This window comes from Tenrec ecaudatus, chromosome 6 (genome assembly GCF_050624435.1).
Source record: "Tenrec ecaudatus isolate mTenEca1 chromosome 6, mTenEca1.hap1, whole genome shotgun sequence".
In the NCBI taxonomy this organism is placed as follows: domain Eukaryota; kingdom Metazoa; phylum Chordata; class Mammalia; order Afrosoricida; family Tenrecidae; genus Tenrec; species Tenrec ecaudatus.
The window spans coordinates 21,261,245-21,282,913 of NC_134535.1; the positions used below are offsets into that span (position 1 = coordinate 21,261,245).

At 41.6% G+C, this 21,669-nt stretch overlaps 1 protein-coding gene across 2 annotated transcripts in view; it reads left to right on the forward strand.

Moving 5' to 3' along the window:
* Positions 1–21,669, forward strand: part of SLC41A2 (solute carrier family 41 member 2) — a 144,659-nt gene that overhangs the window by 16,312 nt on the left and 106,678 nt on the right. For both annotated transcript variants that reach the window (XM_075551057.1, XM_075551055.1), the window contains exon 2: positions 8,647–9,357. In XM_075551057.1, the coding sequence (XP_075407172.1) occupies positions 8,761–9,357 (597 nt within the window). In that variant the 5' untranslated portion in view covers positions 8,647–8,760. The remainder of the gene's footprint in view (positions 1–8,646; positions 9,358–21,669) is intronic.

Consider the following 21,669-nt stretch of genomic DNA (forward strand, 5'->3'; position numbering starts at 1 on the left):
TGGCACACATACATTGCTAAGAGGGTTGTGAAGTGGTACAAAACAGTATGATGCTTCCTCAGGAAGTTGGAAATAGAAATAGCTTGTGATCAAGCAGCCCCACTCCTAAGTGCACACCCTGGAAATAAAAGAGCAGAGACATAAACACACACCTTTGTTTCACAGCACTGTTCACAGGAGTAGAAAGGGGAAAGCAACCTGCTGGTAAGGGCCCATCAAGAGATGAGTGGATAAACAAATGGTGGTCCATACACACACTAGAATACTATGCAACCATGAAAAACAATGAGGAATCCACAAAACAAATATCATGTGGTCTCACTACTATAAAGAGCCAGGAATAGATAGGCACACAAATCAAAATTCTTTGATGGTGACCAGGGATGGGAGAGAGATGTCAGGGAGAATAACTTTGTAGGTAGCAGTTACTTGCTACTTTTGGTGATGGGAAAAACAACACCTGCCCAAAGTAAATAGAAACACTAAGAAGTACACAAAAAGGGTAATTTCAATAAATGCCGTAACATAAACAAGTATGCAACAACAGTACAAACAACTAACAAGATGTGTGCTTATGTAGGTAGATGTGGATGCATATCTGTGTATTTGAAGGCATATGTGGGCAAGTGCATGTTCTCGTCCAAGTGTATCTGTGCATATAATGCACACTGGTGTGTACTGCATATATACCTACACACATAACAACCCCCCCAAAAAAGTGTAGAGAGAGAGAAGTCTGAGGTGGTGAAAAACAACAAAAAGTATCTACTGCAAAGAACATCACTACCTGGACAGCTAGTCTCCCCTTCCCTACATAAAGTCACATTAACACCCAAGCCAAAACCATTGCCTTCGACTCCAATCTGACTCAGTGACCCTGTACTACAGAGTAGAACTGCCTTGTAGGATTGCCAAGGCTATCATCTTTATAGCTGTCATTTCTAAATATTTCTCATGTGACTTTTTAAGGAGCCCTGGTGGTGCACTGATTAAGCACTTGTGCGCTGGCCAAAATGTCAGTGGTGCAAACCGACCAGCTGTACAGTGAGAGAAAGATGTGGGAGTCTACTTTTACTCGAATCTTACCAGCTTATTGACCTTACCGTTGTATTCCTACTTTTACTTTCTCTGCTACTGATTTTTCACGTCTGTTTTTTTAAAATAAGTGGTTGTATAGGTGATGTCTTTATAAGTTAATTTAGCGCTTTCATATGCCAAAGAGTGTAACTTAAAAAAATCATTTTATTGGGGGCTCGTACAGCTCTTATCACAGTCCATCCATCCATCCATTGTGTGTCAAGCGCATTTTTATAATTGTTGCCCTCATCACCCTCAAAATGTTTGCTTTCTCCTTGAGCCCTTTGTATCAGCTCCTCATATATTCCCCCCTCCCTTCCCGTTCCTCCCTCCTTCATGAACCTTTGATGATTTAAACCCCATCTTTCTCACTCAGAGTGGCAGGTAATTTTGAATGCTGACATTGGCAGTTAGCAGTCCAGGTTCCTACATAAAAATAAAGCATACTTAATACATCCCCTTAACTTTTCTCTGGCATTTATAAATCTGAAATGCTTATATTTAGAACCAGAAAACAGAGACCAAAATCAGTTGCATCAGTCTAATTTCATTTGAAAAAGGTCATTTAAGATGGGGTGAGCATCTCATTACAATATCTTTATTATACATAAATATGTAAATGTATATTCTACATACATCATATTATACAATACATTATGTTATAGATCTTTAGTACAATCTTGAAATTGTACTGGGATCTTTAATACCCAGTATTGTTCCTCTGAACATAAATGAGTTAGTTATGTGCTGTCTTTTAAGCTTATAGAAACTTTAAAAAAACAAAACCAAACCGACTGCCATTAAGTGGATTCTGACTCATAGCAACCCTACCTAGGGGTATCTGAGGCTATGATTATTTATGGGAGCAGATAGCCTCATGTTTCTCCCTCAGAGCAGTTGCTGGGTTTGAACTGCTGACCTTGTTTTCTCAGCCCAATGCTTACCCAACAGCATTACCAGGCTTAGTCTTTTCTGTGCGTGGGGGCAGTCTTAGAAACTGCATTGTGGAATTAGCTAGCTTTTGGCCATCGGTTGATGAATCATGTCCATGACTCAGATGAAGCTTTTGTGTGTGTGCAGAGAATAGATACCAAGTTCACTGATTTTATAGCAGTTCGGTGTTATTGATATGGCAGTTACTTGCCCTTTCACTTTTCTCCTATTTTTTCCAACCTGATTGTTTAGCACTCCTATTTATTACCTAGCTGAGACCTCTGTGAGTTACTGAATTCAATTAAGAATGTTTATTCTTTAAGCCAAAGAAGCGCAGCTTTTTGTTAGGATCTAACTGTGTATTTCTATCAAAAAATGAGGTACTTTCTATACTGGTGGTGAGCCTTTTAATAGGAAGCATAGGATTTGTAATGTAGCACGCACCAACCAAATTCACTGCCGTTGAGTGGATTCCAACCTATGGTGACCCTGTGTGGAAGAGTCGATGGTACTCCCTTGGGTTTCCGAGACTGTACCTCTTCACAGTCTTCACAGTCTCGTATATCTTCCATGGAGCAGCGAGTGGGTTTGAAATGCAGATCTTGCAGTTAGCAGCCCAAGGCTTAGCCTACAGCACCACCAGGGCTCCTTTGTGAGGTAATACTTCATTTTCAGAGGCTTCTAAATAAGCTGAACAATGATAATAAAATTACAGGTTAAAATGTGTAAATTACTATAATTCAACTGTTGTTTGGGCCAATTTGAGACTTAAACTTTGTAAAGTCCCTGGGGTAGTTACTGACTGAGTTTACCCTCATTTCTTAGAAGTGTTGCCCTGGGGTCCTTTGTGAACTAGAAGAAACAAGGCAAAGAGAGTCATAGTGTACTCAAAAAAATTTGTTTTTTCCCTAGCTACATAATTGGTGCTCATGAATTGTAACTCTGCCAAGCAGCAATACGTTTGGAATGCTGAAGATTTCTCTCACATTGCCATATTGATTTTTTATGTTTGAGAGCCAAGTTGTATATTAAAAATCACAGGAAACATAAAGTGTGACCTCTGCCATACGGCAATCAGTAGTGGGAAACCAAATGGACTCGCTTAACTTTCAAAGCAAAGCACTACTAAAGAAGAACAAAGTAGGCCACCCCTTCCTTCCCAATCTCAAAACCTGCTGCACAGCCATGGTAGTCAAACCAACTTGGCACTGGCACAGTGACAGACATGTGGACCAGTGGAACCAAAGTGAGAACCCAGAGGGAAACTGGCCACCTATGAGTAGCTGACCTTTGATGCAGGACTGAAACATTAATGGGAAAGACATAGTCTCTTTAGCTAATGATGTTGCAAGACTGGCTAGCCATTTGAAACAGGACCTGTAGCTCACATCATATCATAAAAAAATAACAACCTCAAGCTGGATCAAAGACCTAAGTGTAAAACCTGGAACTATAAAAATCACCAATGAAAAATTAGGGGAATTCAGGGCCCCTAATGCATAGTGTAGCTACACTATCAAATATAACTGAAAACACAGAAATAGCAGAGACACACTAGATGACTGGGACCTCCTAAGAATTAGATACTTAAATGTATCGAAGGATTTCACCAAAAGAATATAAAGAGAACCCACAGACTGGGAAAGCATTTCTGGCGGTGACATATCAGACAACGGACTAACTTTTAAAACACACAGAAAACTAAACAATCACAAAAAAGACAATCCAGTTAAAAGTTGGGTAAAGCTCATAACCGTACACTTGACCAAAGAAAACATTCAGGTAGGCAGCCAACACAAAGAAATGCTCATAATTATTAGCCAAATCAAAACAACCATGAGATATCAGCTCACCCCATCATTAATAGCAATGCTAAAAAAAACACCCCAAAACAAATCTTGGTAAGGAGATGGAGACTAGCACCCCCCACCCCCTACACTGCCAGTGGGCTGTAAAATGGTGAAACCACTTGGAAGGTGATACGACCTTTGCTCAAAAAGTTGGAAATAGAAATGTATGAGCCAGCACTTGCTCTGCTTGGGATGTGCTCTAGAGAAATAGGAGCCAGACATCATGAGTAGATACAGGCATACCCATGTTCATTTGGGCACTGTTCAGAATTGTTAAAAGATGGAAACAACCCAAATATCCACCAAAGAAAGAAAGGATACATTTGGGGACTAAAGATGAATGACGAATCTTTGGAACACCTGATAGCATGGATGAACGTGGAGGACATTACGCTGAGTGACATTAGCCAACCACAAAAGGCCAAACACTGTGTGACATCACTATTACAGTGAACAAAAGCTTTCAGACTACAAGCAACAGTCTTGGATGGCCACTAGGGATGGAAAAGGAGGAGAAAGGGACTCACTGGCGGGAGGGTAGACAAGTGTTAACTTGGGTGATAGGGAAAGAGGTTGGCAAAAAATGGTGGAACCGGAAGACACAGGGAAGTTTGCAAGAGTTGAGACAACAGAGGCAAATACTGTTGTATACAAAGTCCTAAACCAGTAGCGGTCTGCAAGTAGATGCTTGGATGGACTTGAAGAGGTGGGAGAGGGAGAGGGCTATACCCATGGCTTGATAGAGGTTTGACAAGGGCTATGTGTACATGTGTAATTGCTTTTGTTGCAAATATATTCATGAATGTGGTTGACCATACAGGAGGCAAAGTTATGAAAACTTCCTAGATATAACCAAGCACCTTGAGGGACAAGTGTGCTGGGCATGGGCATCAGGACTATAGTCTTAGAGAACACCAAATCAATTAGCATGTCATTGTTGATAAAAACAGTGTTCAACACCTTCATTTCATGTATAAGGAAGTTTGTGAGCAGCCATCAAAGGCACAACTATTGGTCTGTCCCTGTCCAGGGGAAAGAAGAGTAATGAAAATAGATACATAGAAACATTTAGTTAACTGGATGATTGAACCACACAAACTTCAGTGTCTACAACCCGAAGAACTAGATGGTACCTGGTTGCCACTGCCAGCTGCTCTGAGAGGATCACACTAGGGGGTCCAGGATAGAGTGGGAGGAAAAGGTGGAACAAAACTCCTAATTGTAAAAGAGACTAAAGACAAAACTCACTGCCATCAAGTCAATTCTGACTTATAGCAATTCCATAGGACAGGATAGAGTTACCTCCTATGGGGTTCCAAGGCTATTTATGCGAGTAGGAAGCCACGTCTCTCTCCCACAGAGTTCCTAGTGGATTCAAACTATTGGCCTTTGGGTTGCAGTTCATTGTGTATGATCCAAACTACATCAATTAACCCAAAGACAAAGTTCAGGGGTTTGGGAAAGGAGGAATGGAAATAGAACAAAGGGAGAAAGAAACAAAGGAAGAAAGTGGGATAAGTGATGGTATATTGAGAACATTGCAATGGATGGGTTGCATCAGAACGTGTATAAATATTTTAAATGTAGAACTATGACCACTCTGTAAACATTGCCCTAATTCACTATAAAAAAGTAAAATTATATATGAAACTTGTGAGACATGACCGAACTGAAAAGAGTGGACCTGGGGGCTCAGGACCAAAGTCTTGGGTCAGTTGGTATCACAAAGTCCACAATGACAACCTTCTTCCTCTTGATTTGGTGAATAGTAACTGGGATCGTAAAAGCTTGTGAGCAGCCACCTAATATGTAAACTCTTGGTTTCTCTCTGTCCAGAGGAAAGAACAGTGATGGAAATCAAAAGAATTATGGAAACAATCAGTCTACACAATTAGTCCACACAAACATCAGTTACCACAACTTTGAAACCAGAGGAGCTAGACGACTCTACTGCGATTACCAGCTGCTGTGAAAGGGCTTACTTTAGAAGGCACTGAATAGAGAGTGTGTGAATGCATCATTAAAAGAGGCCAGGCTTGCTGGTCTTATAGCGACTGTTGGAACCCCTATGACGGTAACCTTTAGTTCATCCTGCAGGACTGGGACTAAATTCACCCCCACGGCTCAACTTTCAGTCTATATGGAGAACAATAATACTGATGTGTGCACACCTTAGAATAATCCACCATTTAAGATCAAAGCCCAAAGACAAAGCTCAGAAGGGTTAGGAAAGAGGAAGACTAGAAGAAGATACCCGAGGGGGTGATATAATTGTTGATACTTTTAGGGGACGGCAATGAATGAGGCAACAGAATGTGTTTGAATTGTTGACTGTAAAGCTGTGATATGCTCTGGACCTTCAGATTATGAGACTGACGCGCTGCCTACTGCGCTCAGGAGGCAACTACTGTGATATGCTCTGTAAGCCATCACCCAATTCACAATAAAAAGTTAAAGAGAACAACGAAAGACAACTATAGATCTTAGGAAACTGACTAACGATTGCAGTGGACGATTTGACTTTACCTGTTATTTTCTCTGTGTATACTCAATCCTACATTAATTCAGGTAGTTTCTCTGAAGTGGTATACTTTTATTGTGATCTTTTGAATGAGGCGAAAGTTCCTATGTGGTATGAGTAGTGTGATAGGGCAGAAGAGGGAAAAATTAAAGAAATTTGACTTGAGAAAAGTAAACGTAGAATAGGAGAATTTAGCTGGTTTGGGGAACCCATTGGAAGGTGTGTCAGCGTGTAAGAATTAGGAACCCCAAATAAGCAGTGTAGAAAGCTCAATGGATGAGAATAAGGAAATCAAATCTTGAAAGTGAGAAAGCATCCCCAGTACTAGCTCTTTTATTCAGTTGCCAAGGTATATGCCCTGCACAGATGCTACCAGGGAGTCCTGCCAGCTTCTGGTGTGCTCTCCTGGGAGCTGAGTTGATTTTGATAAGCAGGGGATGGGGCTAGGGGAGCAGGATGTATTAGAGTGAACATGGCCCTCTAAGGCAAGAGCTGTTGGAGATACGTGCAGAGAGAGGAGATGACAGTAAATTTTGTGAGAAACAGAAGCTGACGCGCTCAGATTATGGGGCGTAGTAAAGGTTCTTGGAACCCTTCAAGGCTCTGTGGGTTAGGTGTTAGGCTGCTAACAGCAAGGTCAGAAGCCTCTTGGAGGGAGAACGATGAGGCCATCTGCTAAAGCTCTACCGTGAAGGAGTCCTAAGGAGGAGTTTCACTCTGCCGGAAGGATCCCTGTCAGCTGGAAGGGGTTTGATGGCAGTGGGTTTGGTTTATTGGAACCTGTAAAAATGGTTTTTTCCTAGAGTGGGAGGCGTTAGCCATTGAGGTAAATTGGTGAGGCTTTAAGTTTACATAGCTCTTGCGATCCTTAATGTAGTTGACAAAATTGCAGTGATCTGGCTGTTCGAGTGTTGCAGAAAGCAAAATGAAGTCACAATCCTTGTTTTTATGACCCGATGATATAATTGCCAAATCTCGTCATAGGTTGTTCAGAGTTATGTACCAATATGTTTTATAAAGTAAAGATAAAAAGGGTATACAATTTGTATAATAGCTAATCTCTAGTTTTGTTTGCTGTGGCCTCCCTGAAAAGTAATCAACTGACCACATAATATATCTCGTTTGTGACCATGTACATTTTAATAGCAAACATAAACCTAAAAGTACGTGGCACGCAAATAGGAACTGAAAGGAGCCGAATGCACGCTTGCCTAATTGAGAAAGTCCAAATGCATTAAATCATAACAGGACATGATTTCTAGGTTGGTTCTGTTTTTATCAGGGAAGGGCATGTGGGGCAGCACTGTGGGTTTTAGCGCATGGATTGGTGTGTGTTTACATCCTGTCGTCCCTGACTCATGACTACCTTGTGTAAACCTGAAAGGAGCGATGCCTGGCCTCACGCCATCTCTCTGACTTTGATGCTTTTGAGCCCGTGGTGCTTGAGGCTCTGTGGCAGTCCGTCTCATCGAGGATTTATCTGGTTTGTTTTCTTTCTTACCTTCTGCATTGCCCTAACAGCCTTTTTTAGGAATGGTGTTTTTGATGACATAGGTGTTCAAAGCAAACGGGAAGAAAACTTGCCTTCTTTGCTCCTCAGGAGGTTGTGTTTCTTCTAAGTCTGGTTTATTCTGCCAGTCCATACTCTTCACCAACACCTCAATTCAGATGCATCAATTTTCAGTCTTCTCATCGTCCAGTTTTAAGGTGCATATAAAAACTCCCCCCAAAAAGCAGACTCATTGCCATCGAGTGGATTCTGATTCATAGTGACCTTACAGGACAAGGTGGAACTGCCCCATGGGTTTCCAAGACTGACTCTGGATGAGAGTAGAAAAGTGTGTCTTTCTACCTCAGAGAGGCTGGTGGTTTCAAACTGCTGGCCTTGAGGTTAGCAGCTCATCCTGTAACCACTTCCCCACCAGGGCCTCTCACACGCCCATGACGAAATTGAAAAGACTATGGCTTGGGCCAGGCACATTTTAGTCATCCAAGTGACATCTTTGCTTTGAAAACCTTTCAAATGTAGAAAATATCCACCTAATGAGCAAGCACACTTTGAACTTTCTAACTGAATGGATCCCCAACATAAGTAGGTCAGCCAGCTCTGGGTTATATTCTGCGCATTTGCTGAGTGGCATTGCACATGTATGTTCTCAACCCTCAGTATGAGCCTGTGTGTTTTACACCTTGAGCTCTGAAAACCTTATGTATCAAGATAGTTAATCTGATCTCTAAAACATGATTTTATTTTTCTCTTTCCAGATCTAACTCCTGCCCTGGAACTACTGAATATCTTGTATTAGTGAAAACAGTCATACTTCTACACAATGGAGCCTTAATTTAAAACCAGTGGTTCTCATTCACCTGGTGTAGTTCATGAAGCTTGAATCCAGAGAGGACAGGGACGTTTGCGATGACAATATGACTAATAGTAAAGGAAGATTTGTATCCAGTAAAACAAGCGGCGGTCCAAGTAGCGGGGGAGGCTTTGCAGACTGGACTTTACATTTCAATACAATTCAGTCTGATAAGTTTTTAAACTTACTGTTGAGTATGGTTCCAGTCATTTACCAGAAAAACCAGGACGACCGGCACAAGAAAACAAATGGCTGGCCAGATGGGCTGTCAGCAGCAGCCCAGACTTACAGTAGCAGACCTGAGCAGCACCTGGAGTACCACAGCTTCCCGGGACAGGCTTTTCACGGCAACAGTGGGCACGCACCATCAAGCTGTGGGCCAAAGTACGATGACTACGCCAACTACAATTACTGCGATGGAAGGGAGGCTTCAGAAACGACCGCCATGCTGCAAAACGAGGAGAATTCTAGTGATGGGGAGGAGGATGCCATCGTGGAAACAACCCAGAAACTGCCGAGGGAGTCCAGTGGGGTCATGGCCTTGCAGATACTCGTGCCGTTTTTGCTCGCTGGCTTTGGAACCGTTTCGGCGGGCATGGTTTTGGATATAGTACAGGTGGGTTCTCATCCACAGTTAATGAGCCTGTCGTTTTTGAGATTCCGTGTACTTTGGATGTCCTTTCTTCCTTAGTCAAACAGAGGACTGTGGGCGCTGGTAGAGAATCTGCTATTTCTAGGCGTTTCTTTTAAGAAGTTCTAAAAGAGTAGTCACATTCTGACCAGGCAATAAGTCTTCTGTCCAGAGCCCAAAACAAGTGAATCGGTTAAAAACACAACTAACCCCCAGTACCAACCCCCCCCCTCCTCCCCACCAAACTCATTGCCATTGACTCAATGCCCACTCTTAGTGACTCTAGGGCAGAGTAGAATTGCCTTGTGAATTTCAGAGAATGGAACTGTTTAGGGGAGTAGAAAGCCCCATCTCTCTCCCTCACAGGGAGAGTAGTTTCAAACTGCTGTAACACCATGCCATCAGGGCTCCTAATAAACCGATGGATGTTATATTTTTAGATTTTATTATTGTAAAGCACAAAATAAACCATAGACTTGTTAAAATTAATTCAAGTAGTATTAAAGATGAAAAGTTTCTCCTTATTCCTTATTGCCGAAACCAAAAAAAACCTTTCTCCACTCAGAGATTACCATTCTTCATTTTAATTTTAATTGGGCATTTCTCTGTTTCTATGAATATTTTTTATGTGAATTACTTATTTTGTATCTTTATCCATTTTATTTTATTTTTTTAAACAATTTATTAGGGGCTCATACAACTCTTATCACAGTCCATACATATACATACATCAATTGTATAAAGCACATCTGTACATTTTTTGTCCTAATCATTCTTTTTTTTTCTCCTCTTTTCTTTTTTTACATTTTGTTAGGGACTCATACAACTCTTATCACCATCCATACATAAACATACATCAATTGTATAAAGCACATCCATACATTCTGCCCCAATCATTCTCAAAGCATTTGCTCTCCACTTATTTATCCATTTTATTTTAAACTTATGTTACTTACTGATTTTTAAGGCCCCTGGGTGGTATAGTTTGTCCCCAGTTACTAACCTAAAGGCTCAGAGTGCCAAGTCCCTCCCCACCCCACCCCCACCCCAGTAGTACCATAGAAGAAAGCGCTGAATATCTGTTTCTGTAAAGATCGCAGCCAAGAAAACCCCATGGACAAGGTCTCTGTAACCCTCCATGGAATTGCCACTCGTCAGAGTTGACCCAATAGCAAGAGGTTTTGTTTTGTTTTTCACTGACTTACAGAAGTTCTGAATCTCTTATGGGTACAAACTACCTAGGAGGTATAACTATCTTTCTGAAGCAGTGAATGGTCAAACACGATGTTTTGTTACTGTCAGTCTTGAGCCATCAGAGAAAGGTCAGGCCTGGGAAGGTGTCGGGCATACTGTCCGGTTGTATGTCCTTTCATTTCTTTGTCCCTAAAGGAAGCTCAGGTCATTTGTGACTCTTCAGACATGTTCAACAGATAACTTAAAAAAATAATTTTGTTGGGGGCTCTAATAGCTCTTATAACAATACATACATCAATTGTATCAGTCACGTTTGTGCATAGAATTCCATCATCAGCTTCAAACATTTCCTTTGTACTTGAACCCTTGGTATCAGCTCCTTTCTCCCCCCTCCCACCTTTATGAACCCTTGATCAATTATAAATTATTGTTATTTTCATACCTTACACTGTCCTCTCTCTCTCTCTTTACCCATGTTTCTGTTGTTCTTCCTTCCTGGAGTGGGGAACGTTTTTCCTAAATGGAAAATGTACCTCAATAGACACATACTCTTTTATCCCTTGATGGAGAAAATTCTGAGGGGAGCTGTGTTAAGAGGGATTTGGGGTTTGAATATTGCATTATCCAAGGGCCCCCGATCTCACGTGTCCACTTGAAAACAATAGGGTTCAGTTTGTTGCGACTCCAGCACAGATGCTCAGGTGAATACACGCGTGTGGGTTGCTGCTTTTTCCCGTTGATGGCCACTTGTTATGAAGATGCCGTCTGTAGGAATGATCTGTTATAGATTGGCAGACGTGCATAAAGCTCACCATGTACACCGAGTACATCCCCTGCTGTAATGTTTACTGGTTTCTTGATGTCATTTGACTGAGTAGCACATGTGTAAATGGAAAAAAGTTTCTTTCATGTTGTATTGAACCTTGCTTAACTCTGCTAACTCCAAAGACACTGTAATGTTAAGTGTCAGTGTTAAATCATAAGTAAGCAAAAATACATAGCCCAGTGAATTTTCATGACACCAGCACCCAGGAGAGGGGGAATCAGGAATTTTTCCACGAACTTTTCTGATGCACCCTATATCATGCAATAAGTAGAATCTTGCCAGGACTTCATTTTTCTTCCTTGGGCCCCCTCCTAATTGCTACTTTTTCTTTTTCATCACCAAAGGTAAGTACTAGAGTGGTTTTTATTATAAGCTTGCTTGACTCTATACGCTTGCATCTCTAAACAGTACAGTCTGTTTTTGCTTGGTTCTTTAATTTTTTCTCAATGGGCGTGTAGGGTGTCTGTACCTTTGTGTCTGGCTGCTTCTGTTCACCAATGAGCTTATGCTTCATGGCACAGCTCATTTGTCTTCATTGTTGTGTAGCCTTTCTTTGTATGAATATACCACAGGTCATCCCTTCTGCTCTTTTTTATTTATGGATGATTTTATTTAGCACATTTACTAATGAGGAAGTCAATAGGATGCTACCTGTTCAAAGGAGATTTAAAAAAAGTGTATCTAGGCCAATAGGCTATATTGAAATAATAGATGCAAAACTCATGAATATCTACAGGAGAATAATCCATTGTATTTTCCAAGAGCCACAGAAGAATAATCCATTCCATCTCCATTACACATTTTATGGGCAAAAAGATACATAATTATATGTTTTACACAATTTACATCAGAGTTGTAAAAAGCTCAAATACTGTGAGTTAAAGACAGCGTGGCAGAACACATCAGATCTTTGCTGTCTATTTCCATCTTTCACAGTTTTCTCTGGTCTACTCTTATTCATAACCTTTTCCAACTTTATGACCCAATCACCTTTTAGGGAGAGTTCTGTGTCCCCACTAAAATAGGCAAGTTCTTTTGCTGATTAACTTCCTTATTATTTTCTTATTTCTTCTGTTTGGTAAGATCACAGTTCTTACGTTTTCATGGAATCCTAATGGATTTGATCTCTTTCTTTTTTCTGACACTCCCTATGCACACAACACTGGAGACACACTAGAGATACGTGGTGTAGTGTAATATATTTGGTTAGTGTTCTGTGCCAGGGCACGGAGCTCGTTCTCAGAGGTTGCTAAGCAGTACATGCTGGCCAGTCAGTGACAGTAACACATTTTTTCATCAGAGCACACTCCACTGCAACTTAATTAGCGATATTCATAAGTTTCCTGTTGTTACGGTTAGCTGTTGCCTAGTCAGTTCCCGCTCATAGTGACCCAGTGTAGAACAGAATGAACCACTCCCCGGTCTTGCACCATGCTCACAACCAGTGCTGCCACCACTCTGTCAGTCCATCCTCGTTTCCACACACTCTACTGTATCAGACATGATGTCGTTTTCGAGGGACTGGTCTATAGTGATAGCATGTCCAAAGTAGGCGAGATGGTCTCACCATGACCTTTGCGTCTAAGAAACAGTTTGGCTGTCCTTCTGAAATAGATCGGCTCATTCTTCTGACAGTCCAGGTATTTTCAGTATGTTTCACCAACAGCATAGTTCAAATGCATGAGTTTTTCTGTAGTCTTCTTACTTGTCCAACTCTCAGCTGTATATAAGGCCATTGAAAACACCGTGACTGGGGTCAGGTGCACTTTAGTCCTCAAAGTGTCATCCTTGCTCTTTGACAATTTAAAGAGATCTGTGCAGCAGACTGGCCCAATGCAGTACATGCTTTGATTTATTGACTGCAGCTGCCATGAGCATTGAAAGTGAATCCAAGCAAAATGGAATCCTTGGCAACTTCACTCTTTTCTCCAATCTGAGGAATGGTGTTTCCAGACTCTTGTGTTTCTGACATGGAGTTGGTACTCAATAAATACATATTTGTTGAATGAATGTTAAACACTCACCACTTGCCGAAGGCCTGCTACTATGTGGCATAGATAATTCTATTTTCCTTGTATGAAATAGGAAATTTTACATTATTAAGTGCTAGAATCAAATCTTGTATCCTTGTTTAATTTCAGTGCTTGTCCTCTTATCCACTATACATATGTGACTCTTGCAAGCATGTAACAGATTTTTAATCATTTAAAATCTGTCTATAACTCTTAAAATGGCACAGGTCAGGACCAGCTTTAAATAATTAAAACATTAAGTTTGTCTCTGCACGTGCTGCCTGAGCTAGAGCATCAGATTCAGGATGGGTGAAATGGCCATTGCTGTCGTAAGTGATCTTTCGACAGGTGGCAGCTGAGGACTGCCGACTTGGCTATTATTGCCCATCTGTTTAACAGCACACCTGTTTCTTGTTGCGTTTAAGATCTGTTTTAGCCCTGCCTCTCTTCTTTTGTGTTTTTCTTCCTTGGTTATCAATCAGCTTTGCGTTACCAGTTGATGTTTACTGAAAGAACTTGCCAAGAAAGTTGCCACTATAAGCCAACTGCTTCAAGTTGGCAGGATAAGCCAAAGGCTGAATTTTATAACAGTATTCTCACTTTCCAGAGGAGGAAATGGGGATAGGGTGAGGTTTCAGAGTCAGGATTTTAGCCCACAGTCTATGCAAAGTCCATACAGCTACGTGGATTATGGCTGTAGTGTATGACTAAGTACCTTATGCGGTGAGGAGTGATGCCACAGCAGCGCTGTGTTGTTAGGGGCCGTGGAGTCATTCTGACTCACAATGACTGTATTTAAGAGAACAACACACTGCCAGGTTCTGCGCCATCCTCACAATTGTTCTTCAGCTAGTGTTCTAGATCACACACACACACACACACACACACGCACAAATTGATTCTGTCAGGTTTTGCTGAATTAGCTATGACTGAACCAACCCAAAACCTTGCTTACAGTGTTAACTAGGCTAGGTTATAGGCCCAACGATCGACTCAAACTCTAATCCAGGTGTTGCTGCGAAGACATGTTACAGATATGATTGCAATCTAGGAGCCCTGGTAGCACTGTGGTTAAGCACATGACTACGAATTTAAAGGTTGGTGGTTTGAACCCGGCAGTCACTCCTTGGGCAAAGATGTGAGAGTTTGCTTCTATGAAGATTTACAGCCTTGGAAACCTTAGGAGGCAGTTTTTCTATGTCCTGCAGAGTTGCCATGAACCAGAGTTGACTGGAGATTGATGGAGTTGTGTTTTGCCCTTGGTTATCATCTACAATAAGTTGACACCATGAAGGAGATTGCCCTCCACCACCTACAATCAGTTGACTTTAAAGGAGATGGCCTTCAATAATGTGGGCAGAGCTCATCAATTGAAAGGAACCTGAGGTTTCCTGAAGAAGATGAGATTTTCTTCAAGGCTCTGTTAAGATTCTAACATAAACTCTTGCCCGATTTTGAGCCCGCTGGGTGCCTTGCCCTGCAGGAGCCCTAGTAGCATGGTGGGTTATTTGTTGACCTACTAACTGCAAGGTCACCAGTTGACACTGCCAGTCGTGCTTCCAGAGAAAGATGAGCCTTTCTGCTTCTGTAAAGATTCACAGCCTCGGAACCCAAAGGGGTTCTACAGAGTTACTTGAGTCAGAAGTGACTTATTGGCAGTGGGCGTTTGGATTGGTTGACTTGCTGTGCAGATTTCAGGCTTGCCAGTCTGCAAAATCCTATGAGCCAGTTCCTTAAGACCAGTCTCAATCTCAATCCATACCTGTTCCTGTGTCTATACTTACATACCTCCCTTTTGTTCGGTTTTCTCAGGTGACCCCTGACTGATACACCCACCCTTACAGCATCCCTTTATTCACTTTGCTTCCCAAGTTAAAGACCTTTATAAAAGAGCATGTAAAGGACCAGGTACAGGACCTGTGAGCCAACTGTTCAATCACTGCTGACCAGTGCCATTCATTGAATGTTCTGCATTAATGCACTAATGTGTTAATGCTTTAATGTGAATTATGCATTTGATTCTCATGAAGGCTTTCTGCTTTTATTAGTTTCCTTGAGTCGCTGTACAAAGTAGAAGCCGCAGAAATCAATTCCCTTTCATGAGCAGTTACATTCTTGGGACACAACAACCAGGACCTTTGTAAGATGAAATTAGCATTTTATCTTTTCAGAGGGGTCTGCACATTATTTTAAAAAGGAAAACAAAAGAAAGATGTGTTCTCTTGTAGTCTGGAGCCAAGAAGTTTGAAATCCAGTGCAAGAAGAATTGATTCCTTCTTGGGGTTCTGAGGGAGAATCTGTTCCATGTCTTGTCCCAACTTCTTGGTGAAGACCAGCAGTCCTTGTCATTCCTTGGCTGTAGGTGTGCCCTTTCACTCGCTGCGTCCATCTTCACATGGTGTTCTTTCTGTATCTGTATCTCCTCTCCTTCCAGGACAGCAACCTGAGGGCCCCTTATCTCATGTTGACGTGTTCACACAGAAGGTCACACAGCTGGACTAAACCCAGCAGAACTCCCTTATGGTGAAAAACTGAAACCAAATACCTAATTACACAAAAAGGGAAAATGCATTATGTCCTTTTACTGGAAAGAACAGAGGTGCAATCTGCTTTTGATGTGGCTAGGTCAGCAACTTATTTACTTCTCTCCTTTCATTGCAAATTCCATTTCCCCTTTGACCTCATTACTTATTGCTGCTGACAGCTGTGGGGTTATAGCCTTTCAGTTTGTTTTTGAGTTTGGAAAATTCTAGGGAAAAACTTTTCAGTTGGTTTGTTTTTTGATTACAAACCCACCAACTCCTCGGACCTGCCCACGTTATTATGGTGGGGATGCATTCCTGTGATAAACTCAGTGCAAGTTGCGTTTCTGTTTGAGGGGGTTGGCAGCAATCTTATGAAAGCCTCCGAGACTAGGAGTTGAACTCTCCCCACAGGAGTGGGTATTGCTAAAGGAGCGGAATGGAAAAGTGGGTAGAAGAGACAAGCACAGTATCCCTTAGAGTAGTTATGCTTGGGAAATGCCCTTCTGTCACTTTCCGAGTTACCTACCCTAGTGACTCTCTGTATGTGTTTTCTGGACCAGTGGCATGGGCATCTTTTGATAATTTGTTAGTTACAAGGGCCTTCAAAATGTTCTTGGAAGAATGGAATAAAAAAGAAAGTGGAATTTTTCCATGAACTTTCTGAAGCCCCATGATTACATAAAATGTCAAGCCCTGTTCTATACCTACTGAGTTAGAAGCCCTAGGGATGGGGCCATCAGTCTGTTTTTCATAAACCTTCCAGGTGATGCTGACGCCAACTGTAGTTTGAGCACCACTGGTCTCTAAGGAAAAAAAATCTTCTTGTCCCCGAGCCTAATGTATATTACATAGAGTAGACATTTAGTGGTTTCTTTTTTTGTTTGTTTGATTTCTTATTAAATGAATGAGGAAATCTTGATAATCAAACTTACAGTTTTAAATTCCAGAATGTCAGAATTGGAAAGAACCTTAGAAATTACCTAGCCCACAGAGGAAAGTAAAAGGAGATAGAGGAAAGAATCAGGAGGCAAAGGACATTTATAGAGATCTAAATACAGGCATGTACACATATAAGTATATTTATGTATTACGAGAGGGGAATAGAACTATGTACTCATATCTATATGTTAAGGTTGCAGATGTACATTGGACCTCGACTCAAGTACTCCCTCAGTACAAGAACACTTTGTTCTAATAGTCCAGCATTCTGTGATGCTCACCTCCCTAACACGATCACTGAAAATGAAATGGGTGCATAAGAAAATGTGGTGAACAAAGCTGGTGGTGCCTGGCTATCAAAAGATATAGCATCTGGGGTCTTAAAGGCCTGAAGATAAACAAGCAGCCATGTAGCTCAGAAGCAACAAAGCCCACATGGAAAAAGCACAGCAGCCTGTGTGATCATGAGGTGTCCTTGGGATCAGGTACCAGGCATCTAAGACCCAGAACAAAATCATACCCATTGTGAAGGGGGGCGGAGCATGGAGTGGAGACCCAATGCCTATCTGTAGACAATTGGACATCCCATCACCAAGGGTTCACAGGGAAGAGATGAGCCATTCAGGGTGAAGTATAGCACCAATGAAACACATAACTTTCCTCTAGTTCTTTGGTGCTTCCTTCACCCCGCTATCATGACCTCAATTCTACCTACAAATTGGATTAGACCAGAACATGCATACTGCTACAGAGAAGAGCCAGAAACACAGGGAATCCAGGATAGATAAACCCCTCAGGGCCAACAATGAGAGTAGAGATACCAGGGGGATTAGGGAAGGGTGTGGGAGGAGAAAGGGGAAACTGATCACAAGGATCAGCCTATAACCCCCTTCCAGGGGGGACAGACAACGGAAAAGTGAGTGAGAGGCAATGGAGGATGATGTAAGATCTGAAAATAATAATCTATAACTTATCAAGGGTTCGTGAGGGAGGGTGGGGGGAAGGAGGGAGAAATGGGGAGCTGATATCAGGAGCATAAGTGAGAAGAGAATGCTTTGAAAATGATGGCAGCATATGTGCAAATGTGCTTGATACAATGGATGAATATATAGATTTTAATAAGAGATGTAAGAGCCTCCAATAAAAGTATTTAATTAAAAAAAAGAAAAGAAAAAAACCTAGCCCAAACCCGTTGTCTTTTCTTCCCTATGTACAATACTTTAAAAATTATTTTCCCTAGAGTAAATAGTTGATGATAAGCCATCTTTTGTGAATAAATCCTGTTGTCTGAGTAACATGCTGGATGTATATCTTGGATTGTCCCTAGACTTAACTCTATTAGAAGACTCTATAAAATGAATTTAATGTTAGCTACCAGTGGAAGTAATATGGGGGCCTCATCTAATCTCCTTCAGTTTCACATGGGTGAAGGAGAATCCACCTCCACGTCTGCTCAAGGATTCCTTCACCATCCAACTTTCTTTACCCAATTCTGACACTAACCGTTCATGAGGCACTGGACTTCTCTGCTGAGTTCAGTAATGCATTGTAGTGCCCACACAGAACTCATAGATAATATACTACTCACAATTATGGGACTTATTAGGGAAGCTATCAGGTTCCAAGTCAAGATTATAAACATCAAGGATACAGTTCTTTTCTCTGCATCACCTCTTCTCAGCCGTGCCAGCAGGCCTGTCTCTTTCTAGTCCTTGCCCTCTCTCTGTGCAGCTCTTCGGCTTCTGCCCCCTTGGGCAAGTGTTATGATGTTACTTTATAACTGATAAAAACTCAAAGAGATCTCCCTTTGCAAGCCAGCCTCCTGCCCAAATGCACTCAGCTTTACTCCTCCTATGGACCAGAAAGCCTGCCCCTCTGTCTCATGATTCCTACTTCTCTCCATTCTGGGATCTTGAATATGCTTGGGTCCATAGTTCTTCTTTCTTGATGGTCTTGGGATTCTTTTTTCCTGTTTCTGTCATCCCATTGGAATGGCAAAGTTGGCCAATACCCACTTAGAGCCCCATGTGGGTACTTGCATTGTCCCATCCAGTCATTTGGTGGGCGTTACAAAGACTGTTGTTAGAGGAGCCACAGTGAAGTGTACCTACTGCACAATTCATCCCTCTAAATAAAGAAATAAATAAATGAGTTGATCCAATACTTTTGGAACTTCCAGTAATTTGTAGGTAAATTTATGCTAATCGTGAGAGGATTATTAAAAGCCAGTGTCTACAAAACCAGGGGTTTCTGTTGTATTTTATGAGGACAGCTTTGTTGCATGCTGGCGAGTATTCCCTTGGAAATAAACCAAATTATAGCTCTAACAAATTCCTTATTATTACTCCTGTGTGTGTGTGTGTGTGTGTGTGTGCTTCAGAATTCAGACTGTTGAAATATTCCTGAGTTGTATCTCTGATACTGAAATTCTGAGAAAGTAACACAGTGGTTAAGCACTTACCTGCTAACCTAAAATGTCAGTGGTTCAAACCCACCAGCCACTCCATAGGAGAAAGATGAGGCAATCAGCCTCCAAATAGGTATGTAGCTTTGGAAACCCTGTGGGGCAGTTCTTTGTTTGTGGGATTGCTATGAGTTGGAATCTGTTCAGTGGTAATGGGTGTGATTTTTCTGATGTAGAAAGGAGGTCGGAGAATGTAAAATGCCAGTGTTTTAAAAGTATAAAGGAAATATATGAGGGCAACTTCAGTGTCAATTCTGTTACCAGTTTCTGAGTTAAAAAAAGCTAGGGTAACATTGTCAGGTTTGTGCCCTTTATAAAGTATAGCTATAGTTTTAGAGTTTGCATTAATGATAAGTCACTGCTCAGCCTATCTGTGATCACAGCTATTAGGCAACAGCACTGTCCTGATGTAATGCTTCTGCTTTTTTTGTGTGTTTTACAAAATATATTAATAAAAATTTTAAATTATTAGTCGGGACTTAATACATAGATCATGCCAAATTTCAATCATGTCAAGTAGAATGTACAATTGCTACCACAATCTGTTTCCAAACATTCTTTTTCTACGTGGATCCTTGACATTGTCTCCCTTTTATCCTCCCTCCCCACTGTACCCCCTCCCTTCAAGCCCTTTACATGGACTTACACTTTTGGTAAGAAAGGGTAGACATTATTTTGCATGTTTCCCTTACTAAATAAAGGTAGAAACCTCTGGAAATTTAATATAAAACAGCATAAGAAACAGAGAGTGAAGAATACAGACTGCTAGAGATCTTGGAACAGAGGGACAACATATTAGTAAGGTTTTCTGGTTGGTGTTTTTTTTCCTCTCACTTTTCCCAGACTTGGAACTAAAGAAGCTAGCAACCAGAATCACCAGTGGAGACAAACACCTAAAGCTCCAACAAAAGCCTGCTTTCTTTGGCCAAAGGACTTAGGAGAGGGGCAGCCTGGAAAGACAAAAACCTTTTAGATAATTCTCCAGCCAAACACGACAAAAAAGGGTGGCCACACCTGCACAGGCCCATGGGAACTTAGACTCCTGCCCTTGCAAAGCAGTGCCGAGATATTCCAGTATGCCAGCTGGAGTAATGACAGAGAATGCCAAATAGGAAGTTAGGACTTTCATCTGTGCTGGCTGATAGGCCCTTATAGGCCGCTCCCACTGTGGGATCAGTAGAGACCATTTTGGGGCCTAGACCTCCTATCGTTTCCCACCCTTGAGGAGACTAGCCCTAGTCTGTCCACAGAGACTGAGCGGGGCACCTGGTCTCTGTATTCACCTGGCAGTAATGAGATGGCACCCTCACCCTCTCTCCCTGCTGGAGAAGTACCATGAGGAAAGACAGCCAAGCAGAAGATTTAAATCAGATCCAGATTCTCACAATACAAAACGCCCAGGTTACAATGGAAAATCACGTGTCATGCCCCAAGCTGGGAAGAGCTCAAACCGAATGAATAAAAGACAATAGACACCAACATGCAGTCGTAAATGGTAGAACTGTCTGGCAAGGATTTTACAGCAGTCATGATAAAGAAGGCTCTAAAAAGCAATATGAATGTGGTGGAAACAAATCACAGGAAGGAGTCTCAGCAAGGAGAGCAGCAGCACACGAACAGGAGCTGTAATAGAGTCAGGTGGGAATTTGAGATCTGAAAGCCCCTGTAGCAGACGGGCTCAATGGAAGAGACATGAAAAAAACAGGGAACAGCAAAACTGGGCATTACCAATATTGGGAATAAAATGGGTATCAATACAGATCCTGCAGGCATGAAAAAAAAAAACCCAAAATAAACTCACTGCCATCTAGTTGATTCCAACTCATGGTGACCCTATACCACGGGTGGAACTGTCTCTGTGGTTTCTGAGACTGTAATGCTTTTACAGGAGTAGAAAGCCTCATCTCTTTCTCCTGTTGAGTGGCTTGTGATTTTGAATCAGCCACTTAGTGGCTAGCAGTCCAACACCATTCTCACATTGTTTTATTTTTTTGGAATTGTTCTTCCACCAGTAGCATAACCGCACCTTCCTCTAAGATTCGTAACGTAATCTTTCAAATTGTTGTCAGTTTTGATCCCATAGAGATAGATCTTAAAAGTATGCAATGCTCCAGGCAGACTGGTTCTTTACTGGTTATGTTAGACTACTTTACTTTTTAAAATCATTTGATTGGGGTTTATACAGCTATAAAATCCATAGTGTCAAGTACATTTGTACATTTGTTGCCATCATCATCTTCAAAACATCCTCTCCACTTGAGCCCTAGGCATCAGCTCCTCATTTTAAAGACTATTTTAACAAGCACGAATCCCTCGTGTGATTGCTGCTTCTGCATG